We start from the raw sequence: 18,741 nt of genomic DNA, 5'->3' as shown, positions 1-18,741 counted from the left end.
GCCTGCCCCAGGACAGAGTGCAGCTGGAGATGAGTGCTGGGAATTCTGGTTCCCAAGACCTGCCTGTGCATCCCGAGGCCACACGTAGCAGCATATCCCCGTGCTTCCACATGATCGGCAGCTCCACCGGGGCAGGACACGGCCGCTCCTCACCAGCACAGTCAGGGCCGTCTCTGAAGCAGCGCCTGGCCAGGGCTGTGCAGGCGGCTGTGCATGGAAGCTCTCCCTCTGCCAGGAACCAGCTGGAGGGAGCGACAGCGCTCAGCAGCAGCTCCCGGGGGATGCGCTGCCCTCGCACAGTGTGCGAGTGCCATCTACAGGGGGTCCAGCCTGGCCCCCCAAAGCATCCATCCCCTCGCCACTGGTAACTGCTGTCCAGACCCCAAGGCCGTGTGAGGGGCAGAGCCCCGGTTTATCCAGGGAGCTTTTATCCAGTTTATCCAGCAGTTTATCCAGCACTGCTCCCAGGGCTCAGCACAGCCATGGACAACAGTCACAGTCACAGAATGGTTTGGGGTGAAAGGGGCCTGTAAAGCTCATCTTGTTCCAACCCCGTCTCACGGGCAGGGACACCTTCCACTATCCCAGGCTGCTCCAAGAGCCATCCAACCTGGCCATGAACACTTCCAGGGATCCAGGGGCAGCTTCTCTGGGCACCCTGTCCAGTGCTCTCACCACCCTCACAGGGAAGAATTTATTTCCAATATCCCACCTGACCCTGCCCTCAGTCAGTATGAAGCCGTTCCCCCTTGCTCTGTTACTCCAGGCCCTTGTCCAAAGCCTCCCTCCATCTCTCTTGGAGCCCCTTTAGGCATGGGAAGGAGCTTTAAAGGTCTGCCCGGAGCCTTCTCTTCTCCAGGCTGAACCCCGCAGCTCTCAGCCTGTCTCCACTGCAGAGGTGCTCATCATCTCGGCGGCCTCCTCCGGAGCCGCAGCAGCACTCTGGGACACGGCTGTTCCTGCCGTGCCGTGCCACAGCCCCGCGGGTGGGGACAGGGACCGGGGGTCCCTCAGCCCCGGCTCCGCTCCGAGCCCCCTGCGCGGGGCGAACCGCAGCCCCCACAGCGCCCCCGGCGGCCGGGCGGCACCGCACGGGACGGCCGCGGGGCACGCTGGGAGATGGAGTCCCACCCGTGGGCTGCGCTCCGGCAGGCGGCGGGTGGAGCTGGCGTCCCGAGGACTACAACTCCCGTCGTGCCCCGCGTGCGCCCGCCCTGACTGCGGCACCGGGGGCTGAGGTGGGCACCGGGCACCGACCGCAGCTCCCCCCGCCCGGACCCCCGTCCGGCCCCGGCACCGATCCCGGGGAGCGGCGAGATGGGCGGGGAGGACGAGATCGTGCGCATTGCCAGGCGCCTGGACAAGATGGTGGCCAAGAAGAACGCGGTGAGTGGCGGCGGCAGGGCCCCCGCAGCCCGGTTGGCGTGGGGAGCCGCCCCCTGCCCCGGGCTCTTGTCTGGCGGACGCGCCCCCTCCTTTCCGCAGGATCCCCTCCTCGCTGCCGCGCTGGTGGACCCCTGCCTCTCCCTCGGTGCCCGTTGTCAGGAGCTCCCTCCCCCCCAGACCCCATTTTGGGAGCCTCTCTTCCAGTGCCGCCCTGTTCATTACATCGTGCTGCAGCAGACGCTCCCCCCTTTAAAGTGGGGTTCCCTCCCGCAGGCCCCGTCGCCCTCTCTTGTCCCCATCCTTTGCGGAGGTGTGGGATCCACCCACTGCCACTTATTGGGCGGGCAGCCCTATGTGCCCCCTTGGGTGCTGAGGCACTCTCCAGTCCCCATACCCCAGGCCTCCGGCATCCCCAGCCCGCATCTCAGCCCTCCGGGGCTCACCCTGTGCTGCCTGCCCGGTGTTCCCTCCTGGAGAGCATCCCCAGCCCTGCTCCCCTGTCCCGCTGGGAGCCCTTTGGAAGGGGAGTCCCCACCGGCTCGGGGTCCGGTTTGCCCTCGGGGAAAGCCCCGGTGCTGATGGATTTGCTTCCTGCGTCTCCATCCCGCACCGGCACCACTGTCACTGTCACTGCCGTGGCCTCTGGAGTGTGCAGGGCTGGCCAAGCTGCTGTCTGCACTTGGGGACTCTGGCACGGTGTGCTGTGACCCGTGTGACAGCCTGGGGGGACAGGAGCCGGTGCTTTCCAGCTTAGTGGGATATATCAGGGCTTGTAGGAACAGTGTCATGCGGGTGCTAAGGCAGAAAGCTGACAAGGGTTTGTGATGGAGGTAGGCTGTACATCTGTGTTTGGGGTGGGGGACAGGGATTTTGGGGCTGGGAGTGGGAGATGATGGCTGAGGAGTGGGAGGGATTAGAGGAGTGTGGTACTCGTGTGGTGGGATGCTGGGTGCTGTTATCACATGAACTTTTGGATGTTGGACTGACCTTGCCAGCTGTGGGTAGGGCAAGTGCTGTCACTTGTGTCACTGTTGGAACAGCCCAGGGAAGTGTGTTTGGGCTAAAGCACAGCCTGTGATGTCTGTTCTTGCTGGTGGCAAGTTTTCAGCATCAGTGTTGAAATAGGAAAGGAACAACTTAGCAGAATTTGCTTCCAGCTTCATTGGGAAAGAGGCAGCTTCTACAGGAGGAGTATGCAACATTTCCTCTTGGCTGGCATTTGAGACAGTGATGAATTGCAGCATGTTGTGTGTTGGCTAATCTTAGAACTCTTCCTGCAGGACAGTTTGCTGGAGTACCTGCTTGTTGCTCTGTTTTTTTTTCGTGGATCCTCCTCAGCTGCCATTGTGGCAAATGGCTCCATTTGGAGTCAGACTGGGTCACTTTGGGTGTTCAGGGCTGGAGGAACAGGAAAGTGTGGAACTGCCTGGGGGGCAAGTCAGTCATTCTGGGTACAATAAATTGTATGCACGCTGAAAGCTTTGACTCTGCTTTCATTTGAGCATCTGTTCTGTAGGGTGGATTGCAGCTGGATTGCTTCCTGGCATGAGTTGGAAGCAGTCCTTCTGCATAGAGAGGATGGGATGTGAGGACAGGGCTGGCTCCCCTACCATGGTGGCTGTGCAGGCCTTGTGCTGCAACTGGGCTTGGAGTGGTTGGTGTTGTAAATGAGCTGCTAAATGTGAACACTGGAAGCCTTGTTTGAGGGAAGGGGGTTGGGAGGAAAGAGCCAGCTGAATGTAGACAGGCCTAGGCCAGGCTGGGATGTGCTAGAGTGATTTCCAATTCTCTGAGTGACTGCCAATTTTAGGTATCTATAGATTCCTCATCAGATGTTTCCTGGTCCTGGGTTCTGGGATGTAGAGATGATGTAAGGAGACTTCACAGAGCAAGTTTCAAGTGACCAACTCTTCAGCATCACAGCTGGTTGGCTTTGCTCCTGGTCTCTCTTTTCTCCTGAGCAGAGTGAGGTATTAGTATGAAAACTAGGAAACAGATACATCTTCTGTTTTCCCCATTCCAACGATTCAGGTGCCTTCAGGTTGCAGGATCTACTGTCTGTGTGGAACATTACCCAGCAGTGCATTTGCTGATGTTTCAGGGAATGCTTGTTGGTGTTCTTCCCTTTGAATTCAACTTTCTGTGTCTATTCCCAAACTGTTGAATTTCTTTAATAAAAGCTGAGGCACTCCTTCTCTTTCTCTTTTCCTCTCCAGGAAGGTGCAATGGATTTACTGAAAGAACTGAAAAGTATGCCTATGACTTTGGATTTACTGCAGGTGAGTTGCACAGTTATGGTAAAAAGCTTGAGTTTACATCTGGATGAGTTAAAAATGTTGTCTAAATAAACTTAATAGATTTCCTCACACTTCTCGTTTCATCCAAAGAATGAAAATAAACATTAAATCCAACAAAATAGTGCAGAAGTTGGGTTTTGAATTGGCAGTTAAAGAGCTCTGGGTCACCATGTGTGTAACTGCTCAAATCTTGTTTGTAGGCTGCAAAAAGAGGAATGACTGGGTTAAAGTAGCAAACACAGAGGGCAGTCGTGGGAGAAGTTCTTTGTAATGTTGATATTTAGGACATTGGGGAGGAGTGAGCAGAATTACAGTTTGGAGTTTGTGATGCATCTTGGAGTTTTTCACTCTAAGCTTGAATGTCACTCACAAGTGTGCAGGGAAGGGATTTGTGGGGATTTGTGTTTTCTCTTCAGCTGTGCAAGCTGGAGGGTGCACCTTGCTCTTCCAGAATTGTAAGGGTCACAGAATCATTCTGCAAGCCTTTGGATACTCCTGTTTTGGTTATGGCTTTGACTTAGTTGTGGTTATTTGAGATTTCAGTTAATAATATTGAGTGTGTTCTGGAGTGGTTCACCGGGGTGTTCCCTTGCAGTCCACCCGCATTGGGATGTCAGTGAACGCACTGAGGAAGCAGAGCACAGATGAAGAAGTGATATCACTTGCCAAATCCCTCATCAAATCTTGGAAGAAACTTCTAGGTAAGGAAATCAGCATGTTCCTGTCAGATTCAGCTTGTGAACAAGCTGCCTTCAGTGGGAGGCTGAGTTTTTTGGGAGAGCTTATCTCTTGATCTGAATAAACATTCTAGCAAATCAGCCTTTACAATTCCACCCTCTCTGTCTTTCGAGTTTTGTGTCCTATCATGCATCCCTCTAGATTTAGCTCCTGTTTAGCCAGCTCATCATTGGAAGAGCACTGAAAGCTTCAGGACTATTAACTTATACCTCATCACATAATAATTAGCAATGTTATTTGTGCTCTGAACCCTCTGCTCCCACTTGGTGCTCTGCATGGCATTAGCACTATGTGTGCTGTCAGCAGCTCAGGAAGGGAAATGCTGGAATGGAATTTGGGGTGGTGAGTTGGAAAAGGATCTGAGTTCACCATCTTGTAGATAAACTCACATGGACCATTTCCAGCTGGGGAGGCTTTCCCTGTTATGGGCTCTCATTTCTTGCCAGGCTGGATGAGTGTTAAAAGGGCTCTTTTCCTGTCCTGGATTGTTACCTCCTTGTTAGATTGGGTGTGTATTGGCTAGACTCAGACAATTTACCTCTGGGTCAAACTTGTTCTACAGTGTCAAGAAGGGCCTTTCCAGGGTTGTGCTGTTGGCTTTCAGCAGCACTTGGGAATCAGAAGAAGTTCCACAAGGACCAGCCTATACTGGCCTTTCAGCTGGTGTTGGCTGGAAATTCTGCTTTTAGTTGTGCTTGAGAGAACTTGATCTAATCCCTGATCAGCAGCTTCTGAAAGAAACTTTTGTGAGGAGACTTGTCTTGTGAGGAAGCTTATCTCCCAGGCAGGGAAGCTGATTGCTCTCTAGTTTGGTGAGGAAAGCTTTTGTTTGAATTAGTTTCTACTTGGAGGCAAGGAGAAGGTCTGTTGGGAAGCAGGAAGGCCATAAAGGCATTTTCTCCTGATTCTTTTTGGGAGAATAGTAACTTCAGGCCAACAGTGGGTAGTGTGAAAACACTGAGGAGTATAGACAGGGCTGCAGCATAAAGACCAGTTCTGAACTTATTCCTTTTTTGAACATAGATGCTTCTGAGGAAAAAAATGAGGACAAAAAGAAAAGCCTGTCTTTGCCAACATCTTCCTCCAGGGAGACTGGTAACTCAAGAGACCAAAGGTAATACTTCCCTTTTACCAAAGATGTCACTGTTAGAGAATAAGTTTTACTTTACTTTAATTTTTATTTTTAAGTGTCTGAGTCAGGAATTTTGTGTAGTCAAATTTCTGGTCAGAGATGCTGGAAGTGCTTCTTGATCTGTGTGGTGTTAATAATTAACTATAATGCAGAAATGCACATCTAAAAATACAGTGGCTTTAGTGAGTTTTTAAATTTTACTCATATTTTATTTAAAGTTTTTTACTCTTGGTTATATGTTGCTTTTTCTAGTAGTAGAACATTCCCCTATTCTTTTAAAGTTGCGTTTTTATGCATTTTTGTTTATTTCTAACTTTAAACTCCTTAGAATGAAGATTATTTTTTGCCTTTGCAGTGGATGGGATTGATTGGTACATTACTAAAGTAAAACTTCCATTTCTTTGTCCTTGACAAATGCCAGCAGAAGTGCCCTTTTCCCTGGGCTGATGTCCCCCAGCTGGCAGGTCAGCTGCATGCTTGCTCCTTGCCATGCCTTGGATGCTGCATCCTGTTTCCACTGCCTGTGACTGCAGTTGTTGAGTGCAGACAGTGATCAAAGGGGAGGGGAAAAATGGGATTTAAAGCTTTCTTCTAGAAATTTCTCCCAGCCTCAGATCCCAGAAGGGTGTGTGCTTCCTAGATTTGGCTCTTAAGTGATTTAGCCAATTTCCCAAGTTTGACAGAAGATTTAGAGTATTCAGGCTGTGGTCCTGCTGGCTTGCAGGATTTTCCATGTTTGCAGCCTTTGTTTGTCACTTTCTTGTCACTTCTTTGGTTTTGCTCAGCTCTCTCAGGGTTTGGCACTTCAGGGTGAGCCTTTGCAGCTCGATCCAGAGCTGCTGATGGAGAGAAGGCTGCTGATGCTCCATGACTTTAAATGATTGGTATCTTTGGTTATTTCCTTCCATAAAATGGCAAAAAAGAATTTGCTAAGTGCAATGAAAGGACTTGGAAAACTTCACAGTCAGGATGGAGTTCAGTGATGCAGTGCAGAGTGGGAGCCAGATCTGTGTGTATCTGTGTGGGATTTCACTCAGAAGAGGATCTTGGCTGTAGACACAGGGGCAAAACCTCTCCTTGCTGCCTCCCTTCTTTGTCTCTTATCATGGGTTATGTGGGGTGGAGCTGTCTGTCTTGTGCTGGTGATGTTCCCTTGTGCTGCAGATACTGCAGTTTGATGGGGTTTTTTAATCCTTGGTGCTTTTTACATGTATTCAACCTCCATCTTCTGACTAGCAAAGCATCCCCTCGGCTCTGAAGGATGAGCAGAAGCCAGTGGATTAGTGTAGCCTAGACCAGGAGCAAGGGCCAGCTCCTGGTGTTAGTCTGTTGAGCCAGGCTCTCTTCCAGAGATAGGAATGTTTTTTCTCCAGTCCTGCAAAATAAACTACTAATCTGCCTTAAAAGAATAATAACTTATTGGCAGAGGAGAGTTTCTTTTCTTTGAAGCAGAGACTGCAGTGGAGTCAGACTGGTTGCTCAGTGTGTGATAGCTGGTTCAGATGAGGCTGCTGTCAAGACACCAAAGAAATCAGTTTGTATTCAGATATTTCAGCCTCTTAGTCTGTTAGATTTTGGCTATGCCTTCAATTTTGGTCAGGGAAAAATATTTGACTAACTCTTAGCCTGAAACTCATGTTGCTTTCTGGAGCACAGATGTAGAAATCCCTGTGTAGTGACTGGAGCTATCACTGCAAGACCTGAAGGCTCTGAGCCAGCCAGTGTGGAGCTGGCACCTGTGAATTTAGATGCTGCATTACTCTAATCCAAAGCATATTCTGTTGTGCTGCAGAGTTTCAGACCCATAGTGTAGTGCATTTTAATGGGCTGTGTCTAATGTTTCTGTCTCTGGCAGCATGAGGTTTTCCTTTTCCAGGATTCTCTAAACTGCCTTTATTAGGAGGTTTTGGATCTGTGGCCTGAACTTAGCTCTTCTGTGGCATTTTCTTCCAGTGCAGCCCTGAGATCTGTTTGCAATCCCTGGCTGCTGCTTTGCCACCATTTTGTTCCAGCACAGCCTTGTTTTATGTATAAACTTTTGCTGCCTGGATAGATTTACAAGCTCTTTCTTATGTTTAACAGGAACAGTGTGAACCACAAGGATTTCCTGAAATAAGTCTTCTAGGTGTGTTTGAACTCTATTTCCCAACAATTCTATTTATAAACTAACCTCTAAACCTTAATAAATAATCTTCTGTCTTTGGAATGGCTGAGAAGTCTGTTTCATCTAATTCTTGATCTCAGTGCATGGTTGGTGTGTGTGTGCAGGCAAATATATCTTTCCTCATCAGCTAACAGAGGTGGGACTACCATGCATCTTGTTGAGCTTTTTTCAAGGAATAAATATCTAAATATTCAATTGCAGTGAAAACCTCCCTGAAAATCAGATATTACCTCTGCAAATACAGGTTTGAAGGCCTGTGTTTGAGGACTCATTGTAGTGAAGGTTCATGTTCTGAGTTCACACTGAGGTCACTGAGTTCACACACAGCATTTTGCTCTGGGAAGCCTTTGTTTGTTGATTGAAAAATGATACAAAATTTAAATCTGGAAGAGCTCTCAGGAAACTTCTCCTGCAGCCCTTTCTCAGCACATCACAACCTCTGCCCAAGCTGTCCCTCACAGGCTTTGTTCAAGCTCTTTGACAGCCCTAGAAAACCTTAGGGTAAGACATTGTCACAGCTGCTCTTGGCAGTATTTCCAATTCATAACTCACCTTTACAGTTTAAAACTTGTAAGTTTAAAACTTGCTCTCAATCAAAACCAGTCTTACAAAACTCATTTCTACACCCTTCTGTTGATTTTTCCCTACCATCCTCCTTTGTAAGGAATTTCAGGACTTGTCTCCTTTAAGTTTCTCTTGCCACAAACCACCCATATTCCTTCAGTCCTTCCTCTTACTGTAAGTATGCTTTGCCTTTTTCCTTTGGGAAGTCTAATTTTTCCAAACTGTTTTATGTAACATGAGAAGCTGTGATTTTTTAGATGGGTTATTCCTGAATTATGGGTTATTCCTTAGTGTATGCTCTGGTATATACACCCCCTTGAGTGGTGCCTGTGATTTGTGTGTAGCTTCTTAAGCACAAAAGTACCTGGTGGCAGTTTCTACATTCCAGATGGGAGAAAATCATCATCTAATGGATTATTTACAGGCTAAGTTGTTTCTTCTTTTTTATTTATTTATTTATTTATTTATTTACACAGAGTGCATCATCTCATTCATATAAGCAAGAAATCAAAGTTCTGTTTTGTTTTGATGTGAACCATTTGCTGAAGCTTCACTGATGGATGCTTCTGAAAAGGGCTTGGTGAGGTTCTGAACTGAGAAAATCTGGTAGCCCCAGTGATGATCTGTGGGATTTGAGCCAGACTGGATATGACCTTAGTCACAGGATAAGTCCCAAAGTCGTCTGGCTCGGTTTGTGTGGCAGCAGATTCAGAAGGTTTCCAGCTTAGTGCTGTTTTTTTGTGGGCTGACTAATCCCTTCCAGGACAGTGTAGTGGAAGTGCTTGTTCATAACAAATTTATTTTTGATGGCAAAGAACTGGCAGTAGTGACCCAGCTTAACAGAATTTGTCAAGCCACTTGGATCTTCAAGAAGATGTTGCTGGCATGCCATGGGTGGAGTATTGAGGTTTCTTTTTTTCCCTTTCCCTCTCTTTGTGCAATAATGGTACCAGGCATTTTACAGCCAAATCACCAAAGCCAGAGCAATCTCTGCTGAAAAAAAATTGCTGTTCTGCTGCCTAGATTTAGGGGGGAGAACAAAGCTCTAGAAAATCATCTGTGATTCATACTAACCCAGATCTTTTACCAGCAGTATTTGCAGGGCTGACTAACACCATGTGCAGATGTTAGGCTTTCTGTGTGCACAGCCAGCTGAGCTGCTCATTGAGGTTCCTTCTCTGCATGCAGACCCTGCAGCAGTGACTCAGCCTGCCCACATCATGTGCTGATTGTGCAGGCAGGTCTCCATCCTGCTCCCCTGGCAGGTGACCTGACTGAGTCAGCCACAGCAGGCAGGTGTTTGCATTCCCTTGCCTGTGCCCATGACTGCCTGCAGGTAGAAATGGAGTTATTTTTGAGAGCAAAGCAGTATTTCTTGGTCCTGTGCTAGCCTGGCCCCTGTATGAGCTGTGTGTGTGGTTGTGTAGGGTTGCTCTTCTGTGAGATGAGTAATCAGTCGTGCTCAGATTACAGGAAAAAGGAAGAACCTTTTATGTGCTACACTTTGTTGTTGTTTTTTAAATATCAAAGCTGAAGGAGCCTTTTTTTGTTGTTGTTTTTCTTAGCACAGCTCCTTCTTCTGGAGCTTTCTGCTTGCTTTCTGCTGAGAGCAGTGATAGGCCTGGTGTCCTGCAAAGTTAAAGAGGAAAGAAGTACCATGAATCTGCTCTGCACTGCCAAACTGAGAGTGCTGATGGTCTCAGATGTCCTGAGTGTATTTGGGTTACTGGTGGTGTTCAACAGTGATGTTTTCACTTGATGCCCAGTGGTGCAGCAGCTGATGTGTGTTGAATAACACAAGATTGTTCATGGATTAAACCTCTGCTGGCAGCCAGCAGTGTCCACAGGAGAGCTGTGTCTGGGCTGAGGGCGTTGGCTGCCGTGCTGTGCTCTGTGCTGGTTTGGGACAATGACTTTGCACTGTGTTCTGACTGGTTCTGTATTGTGATTAACAGGATGCTTGGCCACATACCTGCTGCTTCCTTCTCTGCTCTCAGTGGCCCAAACTGAGACATTCTGACAGGTGAAGTTTTTCTTTTAGCTCCACCAAAAGGCAGGAGCCTCCAAAGACTCCGACCACCCCCAAAATCACCACCTTCCCTCCGGCCCCCGTCACGTGCGACGCTGTGCGCAACAAATGCAGGGAGATGCTGACAGCAGCTCTGCAGGCTGATGGTGAGTGCTGGGGGAAGCTCTGCATTGCCTCAAGGGCTTCACAGCTCCTGGACCATTCTCACAGAGACTCTCAGTGCCAGCTCAGCTTAGACATATTGTTCTAGAGCAGCCTTGTCAGAGGATTATTGCCAGCAGCTCAGTCTAGCCACTGGTCACCCCTTTGATGAACTGGCTGCTGTTGCAGCTTTTTCAGACTCTTACACAGGGACCAGGCTTGAGCTGGAGGCATGACAACGTGCAAAGCAATGGCTGTTAAGAACACAGGGTTTGTCACACAGGGTTGCAACATGGGGTGGTCTGTGAGTTTAATCAGGGTGTGCAGGGATTTGCTTCACTTTCTAGATCTTTTCTGATTGCTATTAAGTGAAGCTGTCTTCCCTGTCACCCTTGGGACACAAAGTGAAGCTATAACTCAGTACATGGACTTTGTAGGGATGGTGCTTATGCCAGTCAGCATCTGCTGTAAGACTCTGCTGCCTTTGCAGACAGGAGCCCCTTAAATATTGTGGTCCTCTGGATCTGGGGTGGAACAGATCCCTCTTGCATTCAGACTGTACCATCTCAAGTGAGAGGCAGGTACTCAGCATGTCTGGAAATTTGAGCATCTGGTTGTGTCCACATTGCAGATCACTTTAAAAAATTGGGATCTAAGCACTGCAGAGTCTTATTAATTTGGAGCCAAGGAATGTAGATGACAGATGGAGAAGTTCATGAGGTCTTTATTTCTAGCCTTCCAATGCATGTCTTTGTATGCTGCATTAAATGCTTTGCACAGCTCTTAGAAAAACCCTTTCCATATGAAATCTGGGAAAGAGTTCCTTTGAGCCTTTCCCTAAGCTCAGCTGTGCCCTACCTTCCTTCCTTTATGGTATTTATCATACTGGCTGTCCTAATCCATGGCAGTTATGCACTCTGTATGATGCTGCTTAACTGGTGTGTGGGGGAAGAGGGGAGGAGTAGACAGTCCTGAGATGAGATGAGATGAGAAAGGAAGGCTTGATCCCAATGCTGCACACCTCCAGGCCTCCCAGATGGCTGGTCTGAGTAGAGTTACTTACTGAGGTGAATAGCTGATGAGACTCAATCCCTGCCTATATACATTTGATTTCAATTGTATGAAAAATATATTGGAAAACTAATAAGTTCTTAGGCTGTTGTTAGCTTTGTCTCTTGCAGTCCATATCCTAGAGAGGGACAGGGCACAGACTGGCTAGATTAATCCATTTTCATCACTGCCCTTTTCCAAAGGGTCAGAGAGTAGGAAGAGCAAAGGGCAAGATGCCATTTGATGGGAAGAGCATGTGAATCAAACCAGCAAGCTGTCCAGATGTGTAGCTCAGAAATAGTGAGCCTGGGGAGCCCTGGTGTGTTTGGAAGGCTCTGAGCTCCTGTTTGTGCTGTCTTACAGACGACTACATCGCCATCGGTGCCGACTGCGAGCACATAGCAGCCCAGATTGAAGAGTATATCCTTGCTGTACTGTGCTTCCTGCATGCCTCCAGCAAGAAATCCATGTGCTCAAAGGAAAAATGGGACTCTCTGTGCATAAATGTTCTGCTGCAGCTTGTCAGGGGTCTGGGTCTACTAAGGAACTACCAGTGTGGAGTTGGAGCTCAGAGACTGTAATCCCTTGTTTGTCCTTCCCATCAGGGTGTTGTTTCCTGCTTTTGATTCTGCTTCCAAATACATGCAACTTCCCTGGGCTCCCTGTTGAGGAGAGTGTGCTGATCTAGACAAAAGCAATGGAAAGGATGGAGCAGTGAGGTTCAAGTTGCATGGTGGTGTGAGATAAGCCTTATGTGAGGAGTTTGCTTGATTTAGGAACTGTGGGGTTGGAGGTGCAGCTGGGCTCTCTCAGTGGAGGGGTTTGTGGCTGCCTTGCTGAGAGAAAGGGAAGGTTGTAGAACCTGAGCATAGCTGAATATTTCCAGCACAGTGAAAAAGCCCAAGCTGGAAGCCCCTGGAGTTTGGGATTGTATAAGCCTGCTCTCAAATCCAGCACTGACCTCCCAGAGCAGATGCTGCTGTTGTGTCCCAGCACCTCCATCCTGGCAGTGGGTGACAGTCCCTGCTCTTCGTGGGTGGCTGGGAAGTGCTTGATGCCTCTGGGTTGGTTGCAGGCTCCTTGACTGCCCTCACGCATCTACCAGGATGTCAAGAACACTGACATGAAATACAAAAACCGCGTGAGGAGCCGCATCTCCAACCTGAAGGACTCCAAAAATCCTGAGCTGAAAAAGAACGTGCTGTGTGGGGCCATCACCCCTGAGCAGATCGCTGTGATGACCTCGGAGGTGAGGGAGCCTGGGGACCAGGGTTTGCTTCTCACAGGGGATGTCCTGAGGCTTAGCTGGGCTGCTTCAGGGTTGCAGTTTTCTCAGTAGCTGCTGTCAGAATGCATGGAGTGAGCTTGCAGTGGGGTTTGCAGTGTGGAGAGTGGTTTGTTGGGTTTTCACATCATCCCAGGGCCCTGGGTATGAACCAGAAACCAGAATTGGAACAGGCTTTCTGTGTTAATGCCCATCTGTCAGGCTGCCTTGTCCTGTTGGCTGTTTCCACTGTAGTGGGTGTGGTGGTAAAACTGGGCAGATGTGGTTTTATTGCCTTTTTTTTCTTTTTTCTTTCTTTTTTTTTTCCTTCTGAAAGGAAATGGCCAGTAATGAGCTGAAAGAGATCAGGAAAGCCATGACAAAAGAAGCAATCCGGGAGCATCAGATGGCCAAGACAGGAGGGACACAGACTGACCTCTTCACCTGTGGGAAATGCAAGAAGAAGAACTGCACCTACACCCAGGTTGGTTTTCCTGCTCCTGTCTTGGCCTCTGCACAGGCCATGATCTGTCATGGTCACGAGCTTGCACTGCTCTGTGACAGGCCCTGCAGCACAACACAAATTTTGCTACTGGTAGAGAGAAAACACTCATGGCTGTCTAAAATGTACTTCTGCACATGTTTCTGTGAGCTTGTGTAAATTTTGGCTCACTTGAACAAGAGCAGGAGCTGTGCAGCACTGAGGAAGCTTTCAAAAGTTCAGCAGTGCTCTACACTGAAAGCAGGTGCTGGGAATGCTGGGATTCAGACAAGAAAGGAGTGGGTAGTGTAGAGGAGAGGCTGCAGAAACTGACTCAGACATGTTGATGGTATTAAAAGTACAAATTAAGAATATAGATTACCTGCAGCTGGATGAGTCCCAACTTATTTAAAATCAAATAGCATGAAATTTGTGAAACAAAAGGAATAAACGAAGCTGTGATGTGAGCAGACAGAGGATTTTTCTTCCCCGTGGCCAGCTGTTGGAAGCCTTGTGCATTACCAGTGCTTTTTAGCTCCCATGTTTGTGCCAGGCATCTGGAGATAAATGTGCCTTTGCTGTGAGTCAGTGGTTTAGAATGTGCAGATACCCAAAAATGCACCAGCAGCCACCAGATTGCTGCTGAGTGACTGCGCACAAACTGCGTGTGCAAGTGCCGGCTGAGACTCCTGCATCTGCTTGGACTTGACATACAAACACATGGAAAGAGAAGGAGATCCAGGAGTCTGACCAGGGAGTTTCCTTTGGCTCAGCAGCAGTCTTACGTCCCACAGGCTGGCTCAGGCGAGGGGCCTCGCTCTGCCAGTGCTCCCAGTAAGCATTCCTGGGCTGTCCCAGCACACTCCCAGCACTGTCTCCACCTGGAGTGGACTGGAGTTTGAGTGCCTGGAATTTGAACAGGAGACAGCAGTGTCCCCTAAATAGCAATATCAGCAATATCTGTACTTTGTTTCCTAGTGAAATCACTAGTGGGTGATGGGATGTAAGTCTCAAGTACATGCACTGGCATTTATGAACATGTTAGAAGCAGACAGTAAAGGGGGAGAATTACAGAATTCAGCTATCCAGCATTCTTGTAAAAATGGTTAATTTGCATCATGCAAATACTGTGACTCTTGCACATGGGGTAATTACACACATAGATCACCATAATCACCCCTCAGCATAGTTCTGCCTGACTGGTGTGGCAGTACCAGTGTTTTCAGTCTAGATCTGCCTTGTGGTATTCAAATGCCACGAAAATCTGGTTTTTACTAAAGTATGTGTTTCTGGCAAGAGCCAGTCAGAGGCAGCAATCACATCTGGGTTAAATATCAGAGTTCCTTAATGGCTCAAACACAAACCAGACTGGAACTGTGCAGAACCTGGTAACCCGGAGTGTGTTGCTGTGAGGCCACGACGTTGGACTGCTCTGTAAATGGAAATGACTGGAGTGCTTTTATAATGCTTTTGTGCTTGGGACAGAGGGGTTTGTCAAGGCAGTGCTGGCAACATCCCTTCCTGGGGGACAGTTTGGGGAGGGGAGGGATTGGCTGTGCACGTCCACTTCCAGAGTCACCTGCAAGAAATGGACAGCAGATTGGGTGAAGAGGGAAATACACTGTTCCAAAACTTGTCACTGAGGTAATGTCAGGATGAAGGTGGTCATGATGTGTGTATGTGTGTAACACAACCACCAGACTGATTGTACTGGAAAGCTCTTTTTGCCATCCCAAACCTTGGTCTCTCATTGATTTTGTGAGCTGAGCACCAACCCCTGGAGGCCAGAGGGACAGGGCCATGTGTGATGCTCAGCTCTCACCTCCCTTCTGTCCCCGCAGGTGCAGACCCGCAGCTCCGATGAGCCCATGACCACCTTCGTCGTGTGCAATGAGTGTGGGAATCGCTGGAAGGTAGCACACCAGGGCTATTACTGGCACTGAGGGGTGGTGGGGGCTGTTCCCAGCATGCTGCAGGCACTTGCCTGCTGCTCAGAGGTGTTTGCCAAACCCTCTAGAGAGTGATCTTCCCTCTCAGCACAGAGGCAAGAACTCCTGGGTTCATCCCTGCAGACCAGCTGGGGTCAAGTCTCATTTCCACATTCCCTGCTCTCTTCTCATGTCCCTTCTTCCATAACCAGCTTCACAGTGCTTTCCATGCTGCCTCTGAGGGTAGTGGTGATGATGTTCAGGATTTCAGAATGGCTCTTTCATGCTGTGCACAGAGCTCAGGGGTGAGCAGAAATGATGCCACTACAAAGTGCCAAAGAGCCACAGCGAGAGATTCACATGGGAGCTCCCTTTGCCCCCCTGCTTCTGAGAACTCCCAAGCCCTTGCCAGCTTCTGAAACAAGCCCACACCTGGATCCTTACCTTCTTAGCAGTGAGGTTTCTAATGGGGTTTGAACTCCCTTCTCTTGCAGTTCTGCTGACACGTGCCAAGGCCCAGAGCGGCAGCCAAACGCAGACCCGAGCGCAGCCTCCGCACGCCGGCTCCCATGGCAGTTGTGTTTTGTGTCCCAGTGAGTTTGCATTGTCACACGCTGAGAGCAGCAGCAGGGAGGCCTGGGCCTCGCAGAGAGCCACAGCCATGGGCTGACAGGTTGGCAGGAGAGCTCACTAAACACACCCAGTCATTACTTTCTCATCTAAGCGAGTACGGTCACTTTCTCTTCAAAACTAATATTAAACATTTTTGTCAGTTTCTGACTTTTATTTCAACTGTGTGTGAAGCACTTTGTTTTTCCAGCATGGGAACTTGACAGGCGGTCCATGTCCAGGTGGATGAGGACTGAATAAAGCCTGGAGCAGCAGAAAGTGAGATGTGACTTGCAGGCACACCCTTGGTGTGTGAAGGCTTGTTTCTGTCACCTCATGGAATCTCAATCACTGGGCCACGGCCTGGGGCAGCTGGGTGGGCAGTACTATTGACACGGAACAGCTTTTGGGGCAGAGATCAGATGTTGCTTTCCATCTTGGCAGCATTCACTGGATTTTGCACTGATTCCTTTTCATCTTGAGCCTTTAAATGCCAACAGCATTGGCTGCTGCAAAGATCAGAATGTACTGCCCAGGTTGTAACAGATTGAGAGTAGGGTGACACCAGCCACAGTAAATCCCACCCCAAACTGTTCAAAGTGAGTGCCAGGCACTTTCCTGTTTGTGCTCTGCTTGTAGCTTGACAGCTGAGAAACAGCCTGGAGTTTCAGAGGGGCTTGCTGGAGAGGCTCAGGAGGAGGGAAAATGCTGCAAATACAGGAATTTTTCCAGAGGCTTGGATCTGGACAAGGTAAGGGCTAGAGGGATGGGTGGGAGCTGTTGGCACTTAGCTGTGGAAGTGGAGGAGGTTTGAAGTGAGCTCAGAGCTGGTGCTTGGAAGGGGTCAGATAAGGAAAGGATCCTGTAGCTAAGCCAGCCCCAGGTGCCACATCTGCAGATGTGACCCTGTGAAGGAGAGATACAGAATGAGGCTCCTTCTGGGAGCTAACTAAAACCTGGTGGGGAAATTCCATCTGAGCTCACAACAGCTTTCAGCCAAACTTAAAATCCTTCCTCTTTCCTTTTCATAGCTTTTAGCTGGGGTGATGCAGCACTTGGGGGACCCCAGCAAGCTCTGTGGGTCTGAGGCTGCCAAGGAACAGTGCTGTGCCCTCCAGCTCTTGTGCTGACGGGCAGGGCAGGAGCAGTCACATCTCATGGCATTGCTTCCCTCTTCCAGAGTGAAAAACAAGTATTTCCACTGGCTTCCCAGCATGCCAGACAGCAGACATTGAGCAGAGACCTCGGAGATGTTTGGAGAGGAGTGAGCAGCCACATGAAAGCAGCGGAAAACGTGCTCCCAGCCCCTTTGAGGGCTGTGCTGCTCCGGAGGCAGGGATCCCACCAGCATCCTTCGCTCAGGGCTTTCACTTTACAGGGTGCAGCCAAGTCTCCCAAGAAGGAAAATATTCAAAGACGCTGACAACTCCTTTAAGCCTCACGAGTCTTGTGGTGAATGGGATTATTCAAGCCAGGCTTGGGAGGGAGCAGTGTCCTCGCAGTGCTGCTGAAAAAGCTTCAGGATCTAAAACCCACGCTGACCAGAGCACTGGCTCGTGTGCTGGGAAAGGGAGCCAGCTCTTCACCAGTGCCTCTTGCCTTTCTTCTTGTGTTCCTGTGAGGAGCAGAGCTGAGCTTGTGTACAGCCTTCTGACAATCCTGAATTAGGTACCAAGAGTCCCAAGCAGGAGTTTGGGAAAACTACCATGTCATTTTACCGCTCCATTTTCCAGGAGAGCCAGGGAGGGGAAGCACACTGGATAAAAAGGTGTTTCAGAAGTAAAGATTTGCTTGTAAGGTGTTTAAAAGGGAGTGGGAGCAAGAGAAAAACTAGATTATCTCGTGGCAGTGGGGTCTTCCCTGTGCTGAGGCCTCTGTGGTGTTTGGAGGGATTCTGACCCCCAGCCATGCTCTTGAACAGCTTCAGGGATGTTCAACCTCCAACCCTCAGGCTGGGGCCACATTTGCGAGTATTTCCCTTACTCACAGAATGAACCCAGAACTAAAACTTGCCCTGTGCAGGGTGGGGATGCTGTAAGGTTGCAGACTGGGGAAAAACCTGCCAATAATAACAATACCGACATTCCTAATAAACCATTGCTGGTCTCTCTCAAAAATACATTTTCTTGAACTGTATTTCCAGCTTGGCAAAGAAAACTAAATTTACTGACATGAATTTCCACACAGTCATGCCATGAGGAAGGAAGGAAACAAAAACAACAAAAAAAAAAAAGCTGAAAGAATTGGTTTGTTTAAAAAATATGTTCAATAAAAAGCATTTTTTTTCTTTTGGAAGGGCTGAAGAGAGGAGGGGAAGGGATGGATAAATAAGAAACTGCTGTGGTGGATGAGGAGAAGCAAAGACTGGCAGCAAAACCCCTGTGTTGGCTTTGTTTCAGTGTGAAGGGCAGGGACAGACGTTTTAATCCTGCATACTGAGCCTTCAATCCTGCATACTGAGCCTTCAGTAAATCATTCCTTGTGCTGTGGAGAAACATGGGAATTCTGTATCCTCCCTGTGGCACTTCCATCCTGCATGGAGCCCAGGTGCCTGCTCAGGGAGGAACCAGGGCAGACCCCTGGGCTTCTCCCAGGCCTGGGCCAGCTGGGAGCTCTCATGCAGGCATCCTGGTGCCTGTGGGTTCTGCAGGAGGGCAGACAACACCTGTACAGGTGTTTTCCCCCTCCCTGAGGTCCATGAACCAAGGATGGAGGATGCTGTGGGTTTGGGGTGGCAGTGTGTGGTGTCATGGGGACTGGCAGGGGAGGCAGCTGTAAGACATCTCCTGCCCACCCCCTAGCACATCCCCATGGTCCCTTATGGCACCTCAGAGCTCTGCCCGCTGCCCCACCAGGAATACAAACAGCCTCTAGCACCACCCCCCTGCCCTTTGGGCCACCTCAAACAGCTGGAACCAGGTAAACCTGACAAGTTTTTATATGTACAGAGATGCTCGT

The 18,741-nt window shown here is 49.1% G+C and overlaps 1 protein-coding gene across 2 annotated transcripts; it reads left to right on the top strand.

Annotated features, from left to right (window-relative positions):
* The first annotated feature begins 1,202 nt into the window (after nt 1–1,202).
* Nucleotides 1,203–15,966, top strand: TCEA2 (transcription elongation factor A2). Of its 2 annotated transcripts, XM_058036029.1 has the most exons (10): nt 1,203–1,386; nt 3,603–3,665; nt 4,279–4,384; nt 5,445–5,535; nt 10,323–10,456; nt 11,865–11,921; nt 12,596–12,750; nt 13,103–13,249; nt 15,088–15,159; nt 15,669–15,966. In XM_058036029.1, exons 1-10 carry the CDS (start codon nt 1,318–1,320, stop codon nt 15,675–15,677), a joined length of 903 nt encoding a protein of 300 aa, XP_057892012.1. In that variant the 5' UTR covers nt 1,203–1,317; the 3' UTR covers nt 15,678–15,966. The 2 variants fall into 2 exon arrangements, with proteins under 2 accessions (XP_057892012.1, XP_057892011.1); XM_058036028.1 differs by lacking the exon at nt 15,669–15,966 and having other exon boundaries at nt 15,088–15,189.
* The last annotated feature ends 2,775 nt before the right edge of the window (nt 15,967–18,741 follow it).

The sequence above is a fragment of the Melospiza georgiana genome, chromosome 17, assembly GCF_028018845.1.
Source record: "Melospiza georgiana isolate bMelGeo1 chromosome 17, bMelGeo1.pri, whole genome shotgun sequence".
NCBI classification, from domain to species: Eukaryota; Metazoa; Chordata; class Aves; order Passeriformes; family Passerellidae; genus Melospiza; species Melospiza georgiana.
Note: the sequence above shows the minus strand (reverse complement) of the source record. Positions and strands in the feature narration are given on the sequence as shown.

Coding starts and splice junctions, on each gene's coding strand:
- TCEA2 (XM_058036028.1), top strand. CDS start 1,318: ATGGGCGGGGAGGACGAGATCGTGCGCATTGCCAGGCGCCTGGACAAG. Junction 3,666..4,278: donor TGACTTTGGATTTACTGCAG/GTGAGTTGCACA, acceptor GTTCCCTTGCAG/TCCACCCGCATTGGGATGTC. Junction 13,250..15,087: donor AGAACTGCACCTACACCCAG/GTTGGTTTTCCT, acceptor CTGTCCCCGCAG/GTGCAGACCCGCAGCTCCGA.